The sequence below is a fragment of the Micropterus salmoides genome, unplaced genomic scaffold (genome assembly GCF_014851395.1).
Source record: "Micropterus salmoides isolate LMB-PRFRI ecotype aquatic unplaced genomic scaffold, ASM1485139v1 Ms_hic_scaffold_2624, whole genome shotgun sequence".
Taxonomy (NCBI): domain Eukaryota; kingdom Metazoa; phylum Chordata; class Actinopteri; order Centrarchiformes; family Centrarchidae; genus Micropterus; species Micropterus salmoides.
The window spans coordinates 1-25000 of record NW_024041845.1 but is presented as its reverse complement, the minus strand read 5'-3'; the positions used below and the strand labels follow the sequence as shown (position 1 = coordinate 25000).

General features: G+C 41.8%; 2 protein-coding genes across 2 annotated transcripts; both read right to left on the bottom strand.

Annotated features, from left to right (window-relative positions):
* Positions 1-11820: 11820 nt before the first annotated feature.
* LOC119919229 lies at positions 11821-15339 on the bottom strand. The gene is made up of 2 exons (XM_038739671.1): positions 14851-15339; positions 11821-13233 (listed from the first exon to the last, which is right to left on the bottom strand). Exons 1-2 carry the CDS (start codon positions 15118-15120, stop codon positions 12889-12891), a joined length of 615 nt encoding a protein of 204 aa, XP_038595599.1. The 5' UTR covers positions 15121-15339; the 3' UTR covers positions 11821-12888.
* Positions 15340-16357: 1018 nt separating this feature from the next.
* LOC119919228 lies at positions 16358-23362 on the bottom strand (the record flags this gene model as incomplete). The annotated part of the gene is given in 2 exon segments (XM_038739670.1): positions 16358-20125; positions 23228-23362. Coding segments are annotated over 2 exon segments (639 nt in total). The 3' UTR covers positions 16358-19609.
* Positions 23363-25000: the final 1638 nt, after the last annotated feature.

The following is a 25000-nucleotide window of genomic DNA, read 5'->3' as shown; positions in this document are numbered from 1 at the left end:
ACTGATCAGTATCTTTTTTCTAGAAAGAGAAATTGAGGGAGCTAGATCTCAGAAGAAGAAAGCATCTTAATCGGAAAGAGCAGCTTGTGGCAGAATGGCTGCAGTCTTTGAAGGAGTGTGATGGGGTATGTGGATGAGCTGAATCTCGTCAGACTCCCCCCGCCCTGACATGCAGTGCCAAAAGTAAACGTAAATACTCATAACTGCTAATGCTTATGTTTTTTTGTAAACTAATAAGAAAGAGAGCCGCAAGAAATCGTGCATATGATTCTGTTGTTGTGAACTGTGCAGAAATAAATAGCGATGAAAACATGTGCAGAAAAACAACTCAAACAATGGCCCTTCAATGGCCCTTTAAACCCTCAAAGCCAGCATGTTGAAGTATCTGTCTCTCCCTGTGCACCGAAATGTGTCGAATGACACTAACAAAAAGGGTAAAAAGGGTACAAGCACATAAAGAGTTTTAGTTTCAGCCCTCACTGAGTAGAACTGACTTTGCGGATAAACCAGAGCTATTAAAATAAAAAATAAAATATCTGATGCCTGAGCTGCATTATCACAAGCTATGAACAAAAACAAATCTGTCCATCTAACACCTTAGTGTCTCAAAAGGTCTGACGTACTTGTCATGAACACACAACATCTCCAATTTGAATCCAGTCTGGCCATTTCAAACATGCCATTTGACTGAGTCCTGACAGTTTATTAAAAATAAAACATATGATTTATTAGAACAACAAATATATTACAAATAATATATTAATCTGTAATATACTGTTTATACTATAAAATATCATGGAAACTGACATGTATGAACTAAACTCCATGACTGCTGTTGTTACGAGTCATGTCTGTTGATAATGCACCTAATGATGTTGTTGTGATTTGTTCTTACTGTTGCATGGTTGTTGCCATCGGTTAGATCCTGCTATCTGACTCTGGGCTCACTTGTAAAAGAGGTTTTAAACTCAATGTGATGTCCTAGTTAAATAAAGGTTAGATAAAAAAACCGCATTCAATACAAAATTGACACTGCTGTAGAAATTCACATCATTATAACTTGCACTTGTCATAATGTCCATGTTATCTGCATTTCTTGGCAGCTACACCTTTAACCAAAACCAAAGCAGGTTGTTATAGTGATGCACTCTGCTCTAAAAAAAGGAATTTGAAGGAGGCATTTAGAAGTGGGTGTTCTAAATAGGGTGTGTCTGTTAGTCCAAAGCCTGTGAGTTTATTCTGCAGTAAGAGCAAATCTCTGTTGGGAAGCATTTCAGAACAGTGCACTCAAACTTTGACGCAGCTTTTCCAGTAGACTGATGCCTGCCAGATTCAAGATGGTTATTTTTGCTTTAATTTGCATGCTAAACAGCACAAATAAAAAAATATACATTTTATATCTTTACGGGCCAGCTTGTAGGACCATTAACAAATACCATACATCCATGTAAATAATGAAAGAATATGAGGAATAGATGAAATATAATAATTTGATATAAAATAAACATGTTTTACTTGCTAACAAACATTCAACTATTAAAAAGTTTCAGAAAATATTAACTTAAATGTAGTTATTGTGTGGTATCTGTTTATTTAAAAATTTGTCAATCAATTTGTGTTGTACATTTTCAGAGTAGTGGTGAGTATGCATTACATTTCATGTGGCCCCAGTCCGCCCCATCCTCGGAACCCATCGGCTATCGTCTGACGATGATTTGAATGCAAATACATTTTAAAAAAGTTAATCTCTAGGGTTTGCATTTATATAGAGATATTTGTTTATAGAGATTCCTGAAGTCCTATTCTATCACCCACAGACGGAATAAAAGAAGTTGGCGTAATTACAGTAAAGTCACCCATTGGTTTGTGGACTACCCTTTTGATGCATCTAGTTTGGCATTTTAGCTGTCACCATCTTGGATTTTTGGATCTAGTCACCAGACATGACCATATTTGGATGAGAGGGACGCTCTAGCTAGCTTGGTTAGCAACCGTAATTCCAGTTAACTGTGACATTAACTGGGATCCTAATTTTGGCTAGCAAAAAACAGGCACAATGCAGCGGATACGAGTCGCCTTTGTCCTGATTGACAGGTTGCCATGGTACTGACTTGTCAATTACAAGACAGCCACACCCTAAAGCTCACCCTGCTTAATTGTCTTTTTTCTTCTAAATGGGACCATAATTTACAAAATCATGCTGTACTGAAGAAGACTTGAAACTTGAAAATTGAGATCATACACTGAGGTAATAAAATCAGGTGAGAAGTAGCGTTAGTTTGCCATTTAGTCTATTGCAATCTGACTTGTTTTTGCAACCAGTGGAGTCGTCCCCCTACTGGTCATTATAAAAAAAAAAAAATGCAGGTTTAAGGCACTTCCGTATTGGCTTCACTTTTCAGACCCAGAGGTTACCCGCTTGGTATCACACTATCCTCAGCCCCTTACTGGACCTCTCAGACTGTACTGGATACGGACTAATATTAGAGCCCGACCGATATCTCGGCTGGCCGATATTATCTGCTGATATGAGCTAATTGCATTTAATCGGCATAGGCCGTTTATAACGGCAGATATATGACTATTAAAAAAGAAACCTAGAGTCACATTTGTTGCATAGTTTGCCCACCAGAGGGCGACGAGCTGCAGCTCCCCTGTTAACAACACTGCCTCACCACAAAAACCACAGAAGAAAAAAAAAATCAGCTGACCGGAGTTTACCTGAGCTTACACACAGCATTTAGAAACACGCAGAGGACTGTGCTAGCGGTGAGTCTGTCTTTTGTCAAGTTAATTACATGACTTTAATAATTACAATAAAACAGACCCAGTCACTTCTCCTCTCCTGAAAACATTCATGACTTGCTAACCCTCCCGTTTTTCACTGCACTCCCCTGGCTTCCTAGCAGCTCACAGCAGGTTAATGTTACGGTAGCTGGGTGGTGGAAGCTGCTGACAGATGTAACTGTAGATTTATTTCAAACAGTGTGGCAGTTCTAGCAAATGGTCCACATTTGTCCCTAGTTCATCACTTCTAAATATTCTCTAAAATCACGTAATGTTACAGCAGCTCACGCTGCCCGTTGCTAAATTAGCCACAAAGCTAATGCCGTGTTTATCAGTGGAGGAGCGCTAATGAGCTGTTAAACTAGTTTCTGGTGTATTCTTAATATATCTGCAGGCCGCCTGTCTGCAGTTAGTCTGCGTGTCTGAAATGATTAAACCAGAGCGGACATGTAAATAAACGTGAGCTGAACAAGAATCTAACACGGCTTCCTGTAGCTCAGGCTCTTTTGTGATGTTGTAGATGTGAAACGCTGTAGTCAGAGTGTAACAGCTCTGGTTGTAGTGATAACGTTAGTTAAATGAAATCTCAAAGTTGCAGGTCCTCGTTGTAGACATTCCTATAGTATTAGATGCATTCAACAGCAGTTCACTGTATCCTAGACGGCATGATTTATACCGATGGTGGTTAAATGGTTTCTCATAGCTGAGTGCTGGTAAAGGGATGAACTAGCTATGAAAGCATGTTTATTCTCACTCACTCTCTCTGTTTACAGACGGCTGAAAAAGTTGCACCTTCCAGTAGTAAATATTTATTGATGTACAATTGTTTACATGTTCACTTTTTGAGACTGTAATCTATTTTATTAACATAATCCATTTAGGAAAAGGTTTTATAGCCCACATACATTCCAGCTTTCAATATCGGCCTGTTCTAAGTGTAGTTTATACAGTCTACTATCCAAATCATTCTCTAAATCAAAAATATCAGCTCATAAATCGTCTCTTTTAAACTTTAATATCGGCATCGGCCCCCAAAAACCCATATCGGTCGGGCTCTAACTAATATAGCACAAAAATGCTATAAACCACATGGTATCACAGGAGATCCTCTGGCTCTGTGCCAACAGAAGCCATTCACGTTTTTCCCAAATTATCAATGTTTCTGCATCCTACAGGAGGAGGCTGTGACACCATAGGGAATAAGGAAAGGAAAATGGCCCCTCTATCACCCTGCAATGCTAGCACTAGGATAGTTAATGAGACAAATGGAGGCAAAAAAGCACATCATGGAAACACTAGAGAGATGATGACGATAAAACAGTGTCTACCTACAGACAGCTGCAGAGAGACAGAGAGCTGCGTCTCCATGAGACATCTGAGAGGAAATTGATCCCTGACTCTGGACCCGACTGCTATTTTTTTAGCGTTTACAAACACATTGAAATGTGATGGCTGAGTTTCACAAAACGGAATGAGAGTGACTGCTTGTTGGATGGAACTGGCCGGCCGGCCACCCTGTGAGAATTGTGCATTTTCTAACGAGGCCAGACCTGGTCAGATTAGGGCAGACTCTTTCTCCTGAACAGACAGACAGACAGATGGGAGATCTTGCCAGACACCACTAGCAGCCCTAGCCCAGGGAAAGTCATCGCCTTGTGAGACTGAAGTGTTTTTCTGTCGAACAGTCAGCCCTGTCTACAGCCAAGACTCTTCACTGTCGCACACACACAACCAAATACACACACAGATTTAGACTACTGACTGTTGCAAAGCTATTTCAGTCAAAATTTACTTTGAAATGACTTAGGAATTTCTGCATTAATGGCACACATTGACATGGTGTAGCATGAAATTTTGAACATCTCATCAGCAGATCAATCTGCTGAAGAGGGTCGTGTGATGTAGATAAAAGCTCCAGAACAAGTGAGTAAGTGGCCCTTGAGAGAACATTGTTTCATCAACTGTCACAAATAAACTGTCAAACTTAGTGTTACAAAGTGGCTATCTTAATGTTACGCAATAAATCACCGGATAATGTAGCAACCTCACTAATAACATTAATCTTTATTAATCTTAAACATCAACAGATAGAACGTAGCTAATTAGGGCCGCTACAGTAGTTAGGCAGGTTTAAAGGCTGGGTAATATTGTTTGGACAGTAGACGGGAGCCTTGTGTAAAGCTAGTGAGGCTTCAAAGGCTTAGAATAGATCCAGCTTCAGAAATAACAACATGCCACTACACCTCATTCATTCACACACGCGCGCACACACACACACACACACACACACACACACGCACATACACACACACGACATGCACGTACTTTGCACCTCAAGTCCCCTTTGGTGCATCTAAGTTCTCTAGTAAATCTGGTACAGAGAGCTGAAGTGAAACCAGAGACAGAAGCAGCTGCTCAGAATGCCTGTAAAATGTAAAATGTATAACACTCCCTGATCCCAGTTTACTCATACAGGTACAGAGATGCCCTCACTTTCCCCCCATTTCACCTCCGCCCTTTTCTCTGTCCTAATCTGACATCAACATGTTTATGAGGGATTTCTTCATGTGGATGTCACATGACTGACAGCAAGCAGAGCACAAAGAGTTGGACTGATATAAGACAGTAAAGTCAGTAAATAAAAACTGATGAAGCCAATTTAAATTGCATGTTTGTTTTTTTTATGATCAGGCAATTCCCAAGACTGTGGAACAGGCAGCTAATTGATTCTTCTGAAAGTAGGACAGCGAGCACTGACATCTTCATGACACTCCAACTGTAATAACTTGAAGGACTGTCAAATTTTATCAATTTTGTCAAAATTATCCTTTTGGTGGCCTATGCCCTTCCCTTTCTTTCCCTCTCTTTGTCTATCCAGCCCTTGCTCTTCCGTCTTGTCCTCGTGGTGTAATTATGGTGAACAAAACACTGTGTAAACACAAGCTAGTATATATACTGTGACCATGGTGTTGATTCTCGGTCCAAACCAGATCAGGGCAGATCGGACGGGAGCGAGCAAAAGCAAAAAAAAAAAAAAAAAAAAAAAAAAAGGAAAAGAGACAGACCTCATGAAACATGCCAGGCTAGAAGGAATTACACCAATGTCTATAAACAGACAACAAGAAATAAATGTGAACATTTCATTTGGATGAAAAACAAGCGTGGGTGGAAATGCAGCCGATCAGACAAGAGTGAGAATTACCATATTGTAAAAAATCTCTCAGTGTTCTCCTGCCCTGGAACAGCTACAAGAGTTTTCTGGGGTTATTTGGGCAGTGACCCGGGGTCTGGTCTGCACCTGACTTGACAGCCTCACACACTCAATGCTTTGTGCGGAGATGCTTTCTACCTCTCCCCAGGCCGGAAATCTCCACATTATCTTGGCAGCAGTCAAAGGAGTCCAGGGGTGTGTGTCTGCGCCTGTTTAAAGAGACTACTCGGATCAAAACAAACTCTCTTGCCTAAAACACCTTTCCACAATCAGGTTTTTAGATTATTTGAATTTCAACTTCTTAAGGACCTGTGGATACCCCGCATACACACTTAAACAACAGGATTGGTGAAGTTTAGCCAACCCGAAAGGAGAAAATCTATCTTTATAAACAAGTTTATAGCTACAGGGAGGAGACTGCAGAACCCATGTGTTAAATGAAACCTGAGTACCTCACTACGGGTACAGAATGAAAGTGTGTATGTGTTGGTGAGAAAGACAAGGAAAAACAGGATATACATATATACATTTTTTTTTTTTTTTTTTTTTTAAATCACACAAATCTGTTCACTTGTAGAGCTGCTTGATCGATTGTCTTGTACTCCAGCACTCGTTTGAGGAATGAAGACAAGTCATTATCCCAGCCCACACAGCACTATTGTTTAGGACGTGCATGTCTATACACACACACACACACACACACTTAAGAACACACACACAAGGCATAGGGGGGGTTTCTAGGAGCTTATGAGGAACTGGGCTCACTGGTTCTAGCAGCATGGGTGTGGCACGCTGTTTAAAATAGTTTATTCAAGCTGAATCTTTTAAATGGGTTTGAATGAAGTTGCTAACTGTGTTGTAGCCGTTCAATCTGCTCAGAGCTTTGGGCTTTTTATTCACACTTTGATTTACCCAATCCCTTGCAGGCCCAGGCATTTTGAAAGGTCAATGCTCACATTACTTAACTGTGTCAACACAAAATCAATTGGATTGCTAGAAGTGCAGTATGGCTCTCTTCCACAGCTAAACTAAAAGACGGGGCTGTCGATATTCCTTTAATTACAAGTTAGATTGCAGACATTTGACGTTCCTCGGGATGCAGTCAGAAACCTCAGCCAGCGCTGTATTTTCATGTCCTACATAGCGCCATAATCTGGAAAAATCACATCTTTGATTGCTAATCTGGGATGTGCTGCATAACTGCTGCATTTGTTTGTTTCTAAAGCGATGTTTGAGGTGGCTGTTATGTTTTGTTGTATGTTTAGTGGCGGCACACCATTCATTTTAGTTACAACGGGTTGGTACCTTCGTCCTTTCTGCCGTAGACATCTGTGTTACTATTGACCTATTGACAATGTTAACAAAAGTGAAAAATTATTTGTTTATCTGCCTCGTGATTTGGATCTGCTCCAAATTTTTATGGGTTCCTCCTTGGCCCATACTACACCCTTCACTAAGTTTGATAAAAAAATCAGGCCAGTAGTTTTTCCATGATCCTTCTGACAGACAAACGGCACAGAAAACAAAACCTACTTGGCTAAATATTTATTGGAGAAAGTAGTCTGAATGAGAAACGTATTTTAGATATTTCCTAAGAGAGAAAGAAGACTAAAAAACCCGAGAAAGAGAATAGAAAGCATATTCAACTAAATGCTGAGCACTAATTAAAAAGCAAAGACATTAAAACAGATGCAGGCCATTCAGCTCTGCACCGTACAATGTGTTAGGCGTTCCTCAGACTTCTCTTTGCAATATGGACTGAATTTCACTGCTTGTCATCAGCAGACTGGGATGATTTATGATAGAGTTGCGCAAGACTGTGTGTGTGTGTGTGTGTGTGTGTGTGTGTGTGTGTGTGTGTGTGTGTGTGTGTGTGTGTGTGTGTGTGTGTGTGTGTGTGAAGATATTTATAAGTGAGCAGGAGAATTCAAAACCCATGAAACTAAGGGCTTACAGAACATTTTGAAAACACTTACTTCAGACTTTAAAAGGCTTACTCTCAGCCACCAAGGATCTGGTTTTGGAAGTCATTTGCATATTCATTGGAGCATTACACAGCACATTCAGATGATTTTCCTACTGTGAACTGCCGATTAAACTGCCACAGTTACAAGCAATAAAACAGGAAAGATTAGCTTTGTTGTACAATCTACAGTTTAAATGTATAATTTTATTATCTGATCAGTCTGTATGATTTTAAGAAAAATGAAGCTTTGAACTTGTGAAGAAATATTTCTAACCAAAATCAACCCTCGGCTTGTCTGAGGATCTGCATTTTCGGTGCCAAAAGAAACATTGTGAACATTCCAGTGATGAGTATGCTATCTTTTCCCTACCTTATGAATGGATACAGCCACTGAAAAGTAGTAAAAATTACAACAATGCAGTAAAAGTATCACATACATGCTGAAGACGTGTGTGTTTATGAGTGTTTAAGAAAAATAAAAAGAGCGAAAAGGTCAAGACAAACACATGACAGACAGATTAAAATGACATTATTTTCTATCTGAGTATAAAATAAGCTTTCCTGGCAGAGAGAGACTCAGAGGGCATCATTTCCTCTGGATTTGAGCAGGATTAACCGGCCGTCCTTCATATAAAAGGGGCAGAAAGTTAACGGCCAACAGAAACGGAAAATAGGATGTATGGAACAGATAACACGCAAAAAAAGAGGGAGGCAGGAACATTTTCCAAAGCAGAAAAAGTTCCTACATCTCAGGCAAAAAAATATCTATATCTATCTATCTATCTATATCTATATATATATATATATATATATAACAGTTCGGTACAGGATGTTCTGAGAGGCTGGTGGACAGACGGGACAGCCACAGAGCAGCTGCTGGTTGGTAGAAGGACTGGGGGTAGAAGGACAGAAACACAAGACTGAGGAGAGGGGAAAGACCGCGACATCTCCAAATGCTACTGAGGCAGGCCTTATGTAGGCCCAAGTGTCTATTAGCCTGGGTGAGCAAGCGATAAAGCATTCTACTGCAGCGGTGCCAGAGCTGCGCAACAGGAGTTTCCTTCCCTCTTGATAAGTGTTACTTTCTCTCCCTGACCCTAAGGCTTCCTGCTGGAGGATAGCTGTACAGTATACAACCAACATATACACTATCAGACATGAAAAAGATTTTGAGGGCTTACAAATGTAAATATAATTGACACATTATATTTTGAAACCACTTCTAACTTTGTCTGCGAAGCATTACTTTTGCAACAGAGCAGACCATTTGCAGAAAACATTCCCACATGCCTACTACTCTCCTCTTCACTCATGAAATAGATTTTGCTTCTCTTCTTCACCACATAGCAGCAGATGATTAATGTCTTATTTGGGCATTGTACATACAGCCGGAGAGTCTTCCAGAGGCCTTCATTAGTGTTAAAAAATGAATGATTCAGAGCGAGAAGCATCCTGGAAACACAGATCAAATAAAACCTTTTTTCTTTTTTTTCCTTTGATACTAGGTCCTCACTCCCCCATACATCTTAGGCAGGAGACGGTAAAACTGCAGTGTAAGATGATGAGCTGTCTGCTACAATCTTCTGTCTATGCAGCACATGACCCAGATCCTGAGGCTGACCTAGCGGACATGCCAGGTGCCTGCTCGCTCCCTGATCTGGCCCTCTCCCCTCTCACATGACTGCATTCAACTAGGACGACCTTTCACACCTGCATGTGTGCAGTGCAAGAGCTTAAACCTCTTGTGGTCTGGAAGGGAGAAAAAAAAAGGCTACGAGGATGAAAGGATGAAAGTGCTGCATCAAATTCAGAAGAAATGCCAATACTGACCCGCTAAACACATATTTTAGGCAAATACGGTTTATATGGAAATATGAAATACAAAACAAAAAACAAACACCTGAGAAGAATCTGGCGGTTCCACCCGCAATGCCATGTCAGCAGTCTGAATGTGGGTTAGACATCCCAGACAAGAGTGGGGGCGGATATCTGTTCCTCTGACCTTCAACAACTGGCTGTAATGTCTCCTTTGGGAGAAGAGGACTGGTGGTGGGGATGGTCAGACGGGAATGGAGAGGTGGTGGATTGCTCCAGTCTGCCTGTCTGCTTGCCTAAACCCTCCTGGTGACTCTTACCAGGCTGAGTCAAAGACTGGGAACAGAGCCCCCCCCTACCCACCCACACTGCAGTTGGTTGCTCTGGTGTCTTGTTTATGCGGACTCAGTGTTTTCTATTCATGTCACTCCACTGTGGTGACAGTGTACCTGACCAAGGACAGATAAGAAAGAAAAGCTTTTCACATCAAAACAAAATGCCCCCTCCCCTCTTCCCTTCGTCAGACCTCTTTTTTTTTTTTTTTTTTTTTTGCTCATTCAAACGGGTCTTTGTTCCGTTATCAGTGCGCTAGATCCCACGCTGATGAGTATTGACAGGTAGAACGAGCTCGGCTTTAGGGTGTAAGTGACTTAATCACAGGCAGAACAAGGAAAAGAGAGAGAGAGAGAGAGAAAGAGAGACACACACATAGAGGCGAGGTTAACAAGATGGGCGGGAGTGTTTAAACATACTGTGTAGGTTTGAATGTGTTTGGATGAATATGCACATGTGTGAGCCAGTGAATGCGTTGGTTCCTCCTCTTTCTTCCTGCAGGATCTCTGCCCGGGCTTGTCTGAAGGGTTGTGTGATCTACTTTACAGCATTTGCAAACTGACAAGACAAGGTGTGAAAGTAAGAAATTGTACCTGAGAAACAATATGCTGACTGATACAGTGGTTGACGTAAAACACACACAGGGGAGCAACATCTTTATAGCGCTGGTCTCTTTAAACATATTTAATCCTGTAGCACAATGGCGGTATTACCTAAGCTGGTAGGGAGCTAAATGAAAATAAATGGTTTTTGTTGACATTATCCAAAGCAGGGCACAGAATGCTGCAAATGCACAACGGGTCACACCCACATACACAGATGTGGACACATACTGGGATGACAAGGACAAACTCACCACTGGGACCATTACTTGGAGAAAAATAGGCGCCTCATACTGCAGTCCAAAAGTGGATTTGAGTAGAATCAACAAAAACAGCACAACGATGTAACTTGGATTTCACTAAGTTATATTGTTTGTTCACACTGAATTACCATTAGTGGGTTCACATGGCAACTGTAGTGCATTTTCAAACTACTCTTATAAATTTCTGATGAATACCACATGCACATGCATCTGGATTGAATATTCAAATGGGTTAAAATAAAATGTGAATAATGGCTAATGCTTGTTTCATGGTGAGAGAGGAGAGGAGCACCTCTTGTCACCAACTGCAAAACAAAAGCCAATTTGAGCTGGGTAAAGACAGGGAAAGGTCAGTGGAGCAACAAAGAGGCCTGGCTAATATGACCACACAGTTATATAATGTTATGCAACCTCTTTCAAGCGGCTGTGTAGTGTCAACTCAAGAGTTTGTTATAGCCGTCAACATGCAGTGGAAAAGAGATGTTTCAAATTTGGTTAAGACCTGGATCGAGAAGGTGAGAGCAGCTGCTTTGTTGCCTGTAGTGGGCATACACACTCGAGTACACACTCACAAAGAAGTAGTTACAACTTCACTCTGGTTTAAAAGCATGTTCACTCTTGCATGATCCCCGGAGACACTCCCTCCCATCATACATGACCAGCGGCACGTGAAGTTCATGTGATGATGAGTTAAGTGTGGCTTTTAAACCCCCAAATCCTGACACATTATGCCTACTATCAAGCACACTCACAGCTGTTGAAAGCTGTTCTGTTGATGGACTTTAATCAGTTTACAATCTATGTTTAAAATTATAATAGCCTTTTATATATATATATATATATATATATATATATATATAAATGTTCATACAGAGGCTCAGAAAAAGTGTTTCCATGCAGATTTAATGAAGAGCTGTAGTACTGTACTGCCAACGGGTCTTTTGTTAATGTGTAATCGCATTCTGACAGACAGGCAGCATCTTGACACAGACCGTAACCAATAGCTGTGTAAAATGAAGGAAAGAGTGCTTAGGCGCCGCCTACAGCCTCTCCCAGTCCTCTTTACTGTTGCATAAACACTTATCAGTGCCCTGGATGCATTTTCTGCTTCTCCTGTGTGAAACAGTCTGTATGTGCATGCAAGTTTGCCTTAGAACAATCACAAAAATGTCCGGAGCACAAATGCGCATGTGTCTGAGTTTGAAAATGATGTGGAACAATGGTTTGCAAAAATCACGGCACTGCACATCAAACAAAACCCACTCAAAGCTCATCTTCACGCCTGTGACACACCGCGAGCAAATCACACTGATACTTCCATTAGCCTGGCCTGCCAAAAGAGGGCCAATGGATAGCACTGAGCTTAGAAACAGTCAAGCAAGACACTGAGAGGCCTGATTAGTAAAAACTGTAGCTACAGTAGTTATATATAGCAATGCAGTTCACTGATTTATCAATAAACAACACCAACATAGTGTAACTATCCCATTCTTTCTATTTCTTTTCATTCTATCAAGTGATTGAGCAATCCTCATCTCTTGCTCTGGCTCTCTCAGGTCATATTTCGAAACTATTCTGGATGGAACACCAAACATGTGGTCAGATGACCAGTACGCCCCCACACCATTCATGCCCAAACCACTGTACAGTTGTAGCCAGAGGGTGAATTCCACTTCTATTCAAGACTTTGTTAAGGAATACAACTTTGCAGTAAAATATAAAAATGCCTATGTTGATTATTTTTTAATCACCACACATTCACTCAAACTAGCTCCTGGACTGGGCTGAATAGAACAAGAGCCATACGCGCAAAAAATAAGTCTAATAGCTAACAATGTGCCAGGATCCTAGGGTTGCTTACACATCTGTCCAAAGCTCATGTTTAGATGCCAAGCCAAAGTTTTAATCACATCAAATGAGTGATGTGCCCTTCATTTCAGATGCATCACTATGAATAAAATACAAAAGAATGTAAAGATACAACAGTAGTTCATTCCTGTAGGTGTCAGCTTCTCCGTACCTGTTTCTGGGGACAGGGATGTGGCAGGAGGGGAGGGGCTGACTCTCTGCCGATGGTACGTTCCGCCCTTGTGCTGCCCTGAAGTTGTTGGCCAGCTCTGCCTGTTTCCCTGGGTTCCTGATGTCTAAGTGCATGAAGCCGCCTGGCAGCTGCCCGTTCATGCCTGGGCAGTGAGTTGGACTGGCCCTCTTCAAGATCCCAGTGAGACCAGTGTCTTTTTGGTCCCCCAGGCCAGTCTAGAAAATGAAGCAGTAACACATTAAAGTCAATCTATCATTTTGAAGCTTCACTAGTGACACATATTAACTTTGCATGGCTTTCTTTGAGTTTTTTAAACCACAGATTTCCAACTGGATGGATCACAGAAACACCGAGGTGAATTCATCAGCATGGCTGTGTTTCTTCAGGTTTGACTATTTGTCTTCACAAATCGACAAAAAATCAACTTCTTAAATCTTTCATTTGAATCTTCCTCCCCATTAATAACGCAGAGGATGTTGTTATTTAGCACAGCACATGAACCTTCAGGAACCAACCAGAACAAAGGCAACAAAACCCCTAAAATTTCCATGTCTTATGCCTTTTTAAACATCTCTTGAAAGGTTTGGAAATGACGCAAAAAGTATTGGCAACACTGGGGTCTCACCTAGCCATGTAATGCTAAAACACTTGGCAAATAAATACAAAATGTGACGCAAGTGTGATGAAGGAGGTTACAGCTATAATATTATATTTTGATTGACTGATCGAATGACTTGTTGCGTGTAAAAGTTTATTCTATCCCAACTGAAAATGGGAAAACACCTTAAATGAGAAACATAACAATAAAATCAAATGTAACTAACGATTCTTCTCATTATCGATTAATCCGATTATTTTATATGTAATTGACCATTGTATAATTCTTTCCATTTGCATGTTTTGAACAACAGTCCAAAAGCTAAATATATTTAATTTACTGTCACATGTGACAACGAATTCACTACTCTGCAGCTCAAAAAAAGTACGAGTTTACAATGTAAATAGCCTACAATAAAGCTTAGGTTCATGCCTAGCTGTCTTTATCACACTGATATGCTATAATAAACATACAAAGCAATTCACTTAACTTATTTGAATAAAAATGCAATCGGATCCATTTCAAAAGGTAGGTGTGGCAGTTCGCCATCTATGCATATTTGATGTTGCAGGGTCAAGTAGTAACTATATGACATGATTAAATTACTGGCCCTGCAGAGAGAAACACCCACGGGCCACAAAATGCTGAAAATGCAAAGCAGAAGCATACATGCAGTGCAAGTTTTAACACGAAAAACACATCTCATGCCTGCTAACAAGTACTAGTCAACTAACAGTGTGCGAGGAGCCAGGACGTGCTGCGCAGCCAGGAAGCCGACGCTGTAGCTCCACCCTAAAAGTATGGGGGAGTGGGTTTGGTTAGTAGTTTGAAGTCCCTGCCCTCCCTTTTCTGTAAACTTTGTACACAAAATGAGCCGCCATTTAAAGCACTTATGATACGACAAAACTGCTCACGTATCAAGCGTTGAAAGTAGTAGATGAAATGACTGACACTTTTTAAAAAGTGGGTAAAGAGTAACGCTAGTAAAGGCGGTGCTCAGTACACAATATACAGTAGTTGCAGTCTCGCGTGAGCTTCACGATCGCACATTTTAACCATTAAACTGTAATATGGGCGTGTGAGAGCGATGTAAGCTGTCAAACTTCTCATTATACAGCGGAATGAGAGGATACGGTTAAAGCAGCGTGCTTGTTATTATCCGTGTTGTAACTTGGGTGTACAGTTGACTGTCGTGCGTAACGTTACACTCTCAACACGGATAAACTGCACTTACTTTTTCCACGTCGTGCAATATTCGACCACCTGGAGAAAGTCCGTTCCCTTTAGGAGAGGTTATCTCCCTTTTAACCTCCGCCACTGAGCCGCCGTCCATTACAAATTTGTAAAGAATGGGCCCGTTTTGGTACGCCAGCACGGGACTGTTTGTCTCTACCGTGGGGACCCGGGTGTCGCGGAGCACGGAGCGGCCTGCCCGGCAGTTAAAATCCCCACCACCGACCCTTGTCCCAACCGACGATTTGTCCACCATATATCTGGAATCCATAGTCAGACAGGGCGAGTGGAGACTAAAGAAAGAAAACCAGCTTTCTATAGATTTTAGTGCAAATTGCTGGAGTTAGATACATTTATCAGGATTGTCGCGAGGTGATAGGTACTGCCTGTGTCTTAACTTCTACCCTAGTCTACATGTAAAGTTTTCCACCGCCGCCGCCACCACCACTACCCAGGAGGGTATCCAAAAAGCCGCCCGGTCAGGAGGATAAAAGATTGTTTTGCCTCTTTCCTCCAAAAGAATGCCACGCCCCCTCCACTTCACTCCTATTGGTCCGCTGCACACATAAACATTACACTTTGGCACGCGTCCACGGCGAGGCGGCCCGTGATTGGCCATTTTTTGTGTGTCAATCATTTGTTTTTCTTATCCCAGTAATGTGGGTGGAAGAGAGAAGGGGGCGTGTCTACAGTTTACCGGCCGGTGTTTGTCGACGACGAAGAGCCGGTCTGCGAGGCAAGCTAGGGAGAGCAGCAGAGAAACACCCTGCAGGCCTCAACCTGCAAACTGCGCATTTATATTTTTTGCTAATCAAATGGGGATTCAGTGGGTCATATTTCACTCCGTAGCCGTACTTTACAAGCGGGTTATTCTCGATGAAATGAACATCTTTGGTCAGATTGACCAGCGGCACGTGATCAAAGTTATAAAGTTATAAACCCCTGTATCAGTAGATAAGTGTCAGCTATTCATATCATGTAGCCTGGTTATAATGTAAAATGAATAGAATAGTGTCTGGACATAATATCATCAACCTCTGTGCAAAAAATAATGCATTCGAAGAAGATAGCCCTGCAGTCATACTGAGGTTTTTGAAGCAAGGTTCAGTTTCATTAGACCATCACAGATTTGTACTTGTTTTAAATCTATGGTGATAGTGGGGTTTGTTTGATAAATTACTTGATTGTACTTTATGGCCTCGAACTGTAGTGCTTGGTGGAAATGTGGAATACATAAACATGATCAAAGAAAAGTTATTATTTAAAGATAAGCTATATTGCCATTTGTTTTCTTTTTATTTCAGTTGTTGGAGGCACCTGAATGCCTCTATCTAACCTAAAGCCTAAAGAGCCCAGACATTTCTGGTTATTGCTTCTTTTTACGAAAACATATTTTATTGAAAGCTGCATTCATTGCAAGCTACAGTGAGGCTGCTACAGAGCCTTAACAACTGATGCTGTAGTGCTGCCTAGTTTGATACCCTGTACAAAACCACAAGACTACAGGCAAAAGACAAACACACATTATAATGTGCCACTTTATTAGAAAAGTAAAAACTCACTTTAATATTTTATGAAGGTTAATATAAAACATTACAATCTTTTGCATATCTGCACTGTCACACTATATTTTATTATATTTATTATTTTTAAACTAAACCCTGTGCTTTAAGAACAGACAACATTGGCTACAGCTGTCACAGCAGTATTGGCCCATGATTATATCTGAAGACAATTAACAAACAGCATCTGTATCTGCATGGAAAGCATGAAACATTTTGCATCCACAAAGAACAATGTGTCTGTGATAACCATCTTTTTTTTGTCAACATATATACTGTATGTTACATTGGAACAACATCAGAACAGCAACAGAGTATTTTACACATTTACATCATCATACTGTATCCGTTTGTGCAATGAACATCTGTCTTGATCAGTGTGTAACAGTGTTCAACAAAATATATCCGATCAGTGCTTTTCTCTCAGGATAAAGAAAATGTGACACATAAAGTGACAGCCAGGGAAGAAGGATTAAGTGTGATAGCGATTTCCAGCCAGCATTGTCTAAGGGAAGCCTCAGCAGAGCTTGTTAAGCGCCTCAGCTGTTAGCCATTTCTCATATCAGGCAGTAGTTGAGCCATTGGTGCATTGTTATTATCTGACTGGGGTCCTCTGCCCCTCCCCCCTCAAATCACTCCCTGAGTCCCTCAGAACTGGACATCAAAGGCCCCTCCCCTGCACAGCGAGGGGGAGAGGTGAAGCAGAGAAAAGAGAGGTCTGTGTCAGTTACTGGTGGTTGAACACAGCTGGGGGAGGGAATATATGCAAGGGCTGACCAAGTGGAAGCAAAATGTGCTTCCTCCCCTAAACTGGAAACGCACATGGCTCAAGGTTGCAGTGTGTATGTGTGCCGCTGTGTGTGTGTGTGTGTGTGTATGTGCTGGCACACAAACACATCAGAAGGAGGAGGGTCCTTTGGGTCTGTGTCCATTTGCAGGGATCCTCATCCAGCTTTATTCTGGCTGTTGTTCTCCTCCCTCCTAACCTCTATTGCTCTTTCTTGCTCCCCCAGAGCAGAGGATAAACAACGCTCTGCTCTAAACTCCCAGCGGCTTCTCTCTGTCTTTCTATTTCTCTCCCCTCATCCTCCTCCAACAAGTTGTTGCTTTGGTAAAAACAAAACAACAACAAAAAAGGAATGCTGCTTTGCATCACAAGGCAAAAAAAGTACAACAGAAAAGATTAACAAACAAGAGATCAATTAAGTACCACAATATCTGTTTTCATCTCCATATATAAAAGCATGCACTTTTTTGATCAAGCAGGAAAAAATTGCACCAACAACATAAATGTATTGTTTTCATGGCAGTGGCATGAGCTATTCAACCAATGGTATTGTCAGTAGGTAAGAGAAAAACAAACAGTGCATTGACATACAGAGTGTATTTGTTTTTACATACTTTCTGACACAGTAGCATTTATACATTTATATTACTAACTTTTCTAAACCCGTCTTCTCTTTGCATTGTTGTCTCCCAGCGAGCTCATTCTAATGCATCCTCCATCTCTCAGCCTGTGAGGGGTTTGTATGCCTCTTCCCCTCTTATCTTTATGCCTATTTATTAAGCCTCCAATGATTTGTTTTCTTCCTCTCTTCTTTCTTTTCTAATGTTCCCCAAAGCTGCATGGGAAAGACATTGTTTACAATGGAAGAGAACTCAGTGCTGGGGCTGGAGACGCGGGTGGGGAAAGGGCGAGGGGCAACCTTCCAAAGGACACTAGCTGGTAATTTTTTTTGCCCCGCTCTTTATTTTCCTTGGATTCCAAGTCCTCTGTAGCTATTTGAACCACCAGACTTAAGTCTGGTGAGCTATGGGGAGCTCTGGCTTTGACTTGAGACCAGAGAGCGAATCAGAACTGTGCTTGGAAATGCCCTTTACAGCACGTTAATGCACAATTAAGCCGACCAGTCCCGCAGCTGTCCAGTGCAAAATTATAATGGTCATAAAATCAGAGGTTTACAGCGCCCAAAGGACAAGACATACTAACTGCACAGGATGAAGCATCCTGTGTTATTTTGGACACTCTTTCGCTTCCTTATTTTTGAAAATATTCTTCTCTCACTTGTTTCATTTAAATTATATTAATTTATGGTAATACAGTAAAGGTCTTTCACTGTGAAATCTGTCACCCATATCACTCTGGGGAAATTCTTACTCAACCCACTCAATGCCCCTGACCTGATTGCCTTACCCTGCATAACTCTGCCAAGTATGTGTGTATCTGTGTGTCGGTGTGTTGAGGTGTGTCATCATGCTTCTGGCTACAGATGTTAAATCTGACTGTAGATTGTCAAGTAATGTTATTTGAAAGTTACATTACTGATCAAAACGCACTTTTTATAGTTATCATGAGGGATGTCGATAACTGTTGAGGGCACACTGATGGTAATTGTGAAGTGGGGACTATAGCCTACGCTATTACTATTACTACAAGCCTAACTATAGACTTACAGGCCTATGTTTAAACGAAGCACCACAATGCTGCCTGCCAGGCAACAGGCCAGTGCGCACAGAGAACCTGTTTCAGATGTTTGCTTAGGGAGAGCTAAGCACCGCAAATCTCTGACATCCATCTGCTTATATTACATAAGTCCCCCAAAGATGAGGTGTGTGTGTGTGTGTGTGTGTGTGTGTGTGGGTGTGTGTGTGTGTGGCTGGCATTAGCTAACAGTGGGCTTCATATTCCTAACAAACGAAGTTTCCTTGCTACTGTTTACTTATAGGTGTGTGTTTGCACAATGCATGCACATTTTTGTATCTATATATATATTAAAGTGTGTTCTTCTCAGGTTGTGAGTTACACCACATACTCTTTAAAGAGTACAGTGTTCATATAAAAATAAAGATATTATGGAAAATGATGCACAAACAGGTGAGTATGGTCAGTGACACAGTAGGTTGAAGATGTATATTCCAGTTTTCTTATCTTTTAATTTTTTTTGAGTTAAAACATATTTGGTCCATATATGGGCTGGACTAGACTTAGGCTGGTTCTGAAGTACAGACCAATCAAGGGAGTCTGAACCTGGATTAAGACCCTGTTTGTACCTGATGTCATCACAAAATGGATCCTCATATTGTTTGTCTATTGAGGGCCTTTTACCTATGTACAGCAACCTGTTGGCCGGTGAACAGGAGGGTCCCTTTCATGACTCTGTACCAGTGGGTTCTGGTCCCTTTCTGCCTGCCAGCCAGCTACAGGCCAGTGACATACATCTCCATCCCATCATTGAAAGTGAAGATGGTGGTGGTGCTGGAGCTGTTGGCCCCTTGTTTCACATCGCTGATGGTCTCATAGAAGTTTTCCCCACCAGGCAGGCCTCTAGCAGGCAGGGCAGTGGGTCCTGAGCCCTGAGGTGCCGTTGGGGCTGTCGGCTGCTGCGGCGGCTGCTTCTTCCTCTTCAGAGTGGCATTACCCCCAACTGTGCTGTTATTGTTTCCTGCTGGCTCACGTTTCCGGTGGGTGTCGATAGTAGCATACGCGGGGTCAGACTCGGCCACGGCACATGTGGGCCAGGACCTGTCTCCTACCGGCTCGTAGCAGGGCTCCTCCTGGGAACGCGTCGGGCCCTGGACTCCTCGGCCTCGGCCCCTTGAACCTGCGTTTCCTCTCTCTCCACCAAAGGAGCGTGGGAGGGTCTTTGCTCCGTTGTTTTCCATAGGTGGTTTCTTCTTCTGGGTTTTACACACGATGGAGTAGGTGTCTGCTATCTGAGAACGCACACAGGAGGAGAGCAGAGTGTGGTGTCAATTATATCCTACAGTCTATGGGTGACAGCTCCTGAATTAGAAGGGGACTGTTCCTTCATTCAAGGTTTGTTTCTATAATTGTCTATAACCACAACTGATTCATAGCATACACATGCGGTACTGTGCTGGGATTTAAATGAAGTCTATCACATGTTTCTCACCTTAAGAAGAGTACTTCCTATATTTATGTATGTGTGTAAGTATGCCAGACATAAAGACATAATATGTGAACATGAAAGTAAACATGCAACGCTGCTAATTTGGTGTGAGCAAAATGAATGTGTTAGCATTCATTGTGTGGGTGTGAGCACAGTAGTTTGCGCATGTGTTGACAGAGCTCGCTCTGTGCTGTAACCTGACCTATTTTAACGGGGATAGGATAAGACAGAGTAAACTGTGTTATCAGTCTGTTGAGGTCTAGGCAGATAGACAGAGTTAGCTTTGCAGTGGATGGACCTGTTAAAATTTCACCACAACTGCTTTGGCAACAGTACAGCGGGGTATGGTGTGAAAGATCTGGACGACAGCCAACTCGCAAAAAAAAAAAACCCTGCTAAGTGGTGTTCGCTGACGGACTTTGCTCACATCTCATTTGCTTTTAATGAGACGTATGTACATGTTTTGAAGTGTAGTGATGTGAATGCATGTGGTGGTAACTCATACAGCATCTGCATGTTTGTTTACTTTATGTGCAAGGTTACAGTAAAGCGTGTAAGATTTGTAATATCTAGGACTGACAACGGAAAGGCATGTGTGAGGTCTTGTGGGGAATTTGGATAAACCAGTGCTGTGACCTTTGGCATTTCTGTGTCAAAATTCCACAAGCGGAGCACAAGAGCTAAGGATTGTGGGACGTGGTAATGTTTGCCTTCCGTGTTCACACCCAGACCAGCAGCTCTGCTCGAGTGGACCTGAGAAACACTGGCTATGCAAACTCTTCTCTCCCACACACACTCGGAGATTAACCTTGTTTTTGTTCCGCTCCCAAAAAAACTGAAACCTGAGAGCACAGAGACAAAAGGCAAGACTCTGTTTTCCGTGTTTGTGAGCTTAACTTGCTTTTACTTTCATGGCACCTTTACTTTATATGTCTTACAGACAAAATATAACATTAATTAAACATGGGAGATATAATTCAATTGCAAACCACTTTAACTTTAATATCTCTCTCTTTCTTTCCCCAACAGACCTTGAGCGACACATACACCCTGCCCCCACAAATCTCTTGTGTGACCTTTTTGGATAAACAAAGACCCTGGCGTATGCTAGAAGTGTGTGCACACAATGTGTGGGGTGTGTGTATGTGTGTATTTGTGCACACAGAATTTGCAGCTCTGTGCAGCAGAGGAAGGAAGTCACAAGATGATGGGGATTTCAAAACTGGGCTGCAGCTGTTGAGGAAGCCTGTGCATTGTATGTTTTCTTTTCTCCTCCCCTCTGCCTGTGCTCCTTTTCTGGTGTGTCTTTTCTGATACTGCTTTAGCTGCATTTTATTTCAGCACACACTGATTATCCATGGAAACACAACAGTATGCATGACTGATGCATCTGTGTGTGATCAACATTTTGAATAGAAAACATCGCACAGGTTTCCAAACGGTCTACTAGCAGTTAATATTCAACTGGTAAGACATGCTTTGTGCAACGTGATTGGTTGAGGAAGGCAGCGCCTCCTAATAGCCACGAAGGGAGTGGAGCAGATGGAGAGAGTGCCAGAGGAGGGGAGGAGATTTAGGTGGGAGTGGAAACTCAACACCTTATGACGGCTGCAATAGACAAACTCCAGAGGATAAAAAGTATCTGGGCATATTAAGGCAAACACATACTCTCAGATGGAAAAACACAGCAACTAAGGGAGACAAAAAGGCTTGGAAAAGCAACCCCCCCCCCTAAAAAAAAAATCAAGGAAGATTGTAAGTTTTAAAGAAAGAAAAATAAATAAAGAGAGAGAGATTGCAGAATGCAGTCAAGGCCAGCTGCTCTGTGTATCAAGTCTGATTTGCAGAGGAGCAGTTTAACTCATGAGTCAAACAGCAGGGACTTAACCCTATAATCTCCATATACAGGATCCAAACTCGTTGGCTGAGAACTGAGACAAGAAATTTACAGATTCAAACTTGTCAGGACTGTTGTTTTACACGCCCCAGAATAAATAAAACTATCCATTCATTTTTTTGTCCATCTAGATTATCTTTTATTACATCCTGTGAACAACACACCTATACGTTAATCACAAGCTGCGTGAAGTTTTGTTTCTGCCTCAAAATTAGACTTAAAGTTACTGACATGGAAAAAAAGACTGCCCTGAGCTGATGAAGATGACAATGAAAAAAGAGAAGTTCAGTCAAACACTAATAATAGATAGTGGTCTATTTTAGGGACACACCTCCATTTACTCAGGTTTGACAAAAGTTACCCAACCGCTTGTAAGTCTCAGTATGTATGTACTGTGTCTGGCTGAGAGCGAAGAAAGGAAGACAGAGAGTGAAGGAGTTGGGGTGGAGAGTGGAAGCACATGTGGTGGGGTATGTGCAGACCTCTTCCTCGGGCCACCAGACATACTCTCTGCCATATATATATATATATATATATAGGTCAGTTTGTAGCCTCCATCCCAGTGACAGCTGATCACATTCTGTCTGCGTAAGCTAACCTTTAACAAACATGTCTATGAATGCAAAGTGATACTCAATTATTCGGCAGCAGGTGATACTTGTGTTCGATTCATCTGGTGAGTTGTGCGAGACAGATAGATGAGTAGGGGGGTTGGGAGATTGGGGTCAAGGTTCAGGCAGGGGGTTGGGCGTGCTGGATCTGTGAAACGTAACCTCTGGCTGTATGCAGAAACCTTGCATGACAGGCAGGTCACAGGGCAGTAGTGTTATGACGGCGTGCCCAATCAAACAGGCGCCCCAATCGGTAAACACAGCAGCCACAAATCAGAGACATGCCCGTCTATCCGTCTGCATGTAGTCCTTCCAGTCCCCTGTGGAGTGGCCCCTCCTTCCAGCTACCATCACACACACACACACACACACACACACACACACATACATATACTACCTCCTTTGCAGTTGGGGGCGATGGGTGCCCCTGTCCGTTCTCTCCGTGGAGTGGAGGTGGGTGTAAGGTGATAATTTCATCTTCCTCTGGAGGCTTCCAGATGTACTGCTCCCCGTTGCCCATGAACACTGCCTCCTGGAAAACAAAATCAATGGAGGAGCTCAGGTGAGTATTGCAATTATGATCCGGAAGTCTTTATCTAATCGCACAATGAAAACAGTTTTTACATGTATGGGAAGTTTTTTTGTGTAAAAGTTTCCATACTCTGAGTTGTAAAAGTTTTTATTTTCCATGTTTGCTGAACAGGTTAACAGCAGCCATGTGTAAGCGAATTGTGCATGTGTGAAGGAGAGAGAGAGAGAGAGAGACAGAGAGAGAGCATGTTTGTTTTGAAGGTCAGAGCAGGTATGGATGACACTGTGGGATTAATGTGGACTGCTTTTATCAAATTTAGCCAGTACCGCTGTAATCACAATGACTGACCAAACAAGGTTAAGGTCATAAAAATGTCACTTCTTCAGCTTTTTAATGATAGATGTATCTATTTCTACAATATCCACCTATGGTAAAAATGATCTGGCTTTTTACTTTTTATGTCTTCTCTCCAAGGGAAGCTTTCATGTCAAGATCCAAACAAACGAATCAGCAAGTGGCCCTGTCAAGAAGAGAGTGGGCGGTGCAGTGATCCGTTTAGCTGGCAGCTGGTCAGAGACCAGCTCCTAACTGGAATCAAATGCACTTGACATCTTGTTACATTTCCTTTGTTGCCACAGCTTTATTTTACGGTTGCTATTAAGAATTTCCTTTCAAAATTAAGTCTGGATATTTTATGGCTAAAACAACCATTACTTCAAAGATTACTAGATGCCTGCTCGGTTGCAGCAAGAGCTGATCAGTTCCTCCTTGCTCTGTGACAGACTTTAACCAAGATTTTATGCAGATCGATTCGGTCAAAGATACCCTGATGACAGAAAGATACATTGAGTATAAGTTTAAGTTCACTAAGATAAGTCCTTTTCTGAAAAATAATAAAACAATAACCAATCAAGAAAGTGCTGTTGTAAATTATTTATCACTGCTGGTGATCAAAACCAATTACAAACCAATTAGAAAGAATGTAGTGGTGTATGTGCACATGCGACTGAGGATGATTAAACTTTTATACGCTCCTCCTGTGAAGTGAGACTGAGTAATAGAAGCCAGGGCAGAGTAAATGGCTTCAATATGTGAACATTATTTATCCCAACACTGGCTGCTGGCTACCTGTTAGCCGTTTCTAGATAGACTTGCTGATAGATTCAACAGGAACACACACACACACACACACACACACACACACACACACACACACACAGAGGCAGACTGGCAGCCTGCCAAGTTCTTACATAATCCATCCTTCCACTCTTTACTCTGGCCAGTTTAATACTGTGCTGCTCAGCACAGCGCAGAAGGGCAGAAGAAACACACACACAGACAGACATGCGTAAACATGCACATACTGTATATGCACATAGACACAAACTATCTAGGATTTTGCAAGCACAGATTAAAAGTACAGGTCAACAATGGGCTGACATCCACAGCTAAGACAAAATTGTTTAAACAACCTATCAATCTTTTTAAATCACTAACACAAAAGACAAAGTCACCTGATTAATGCTCTGCCAAACACACACACTCATAGCCATGCACTCACACGAAAATTGGGTATGTGTGCCAGCAAACCCACCGGAAAGGCTGATCACCATCCGATCATTGTCCCTCTGTTTCCCT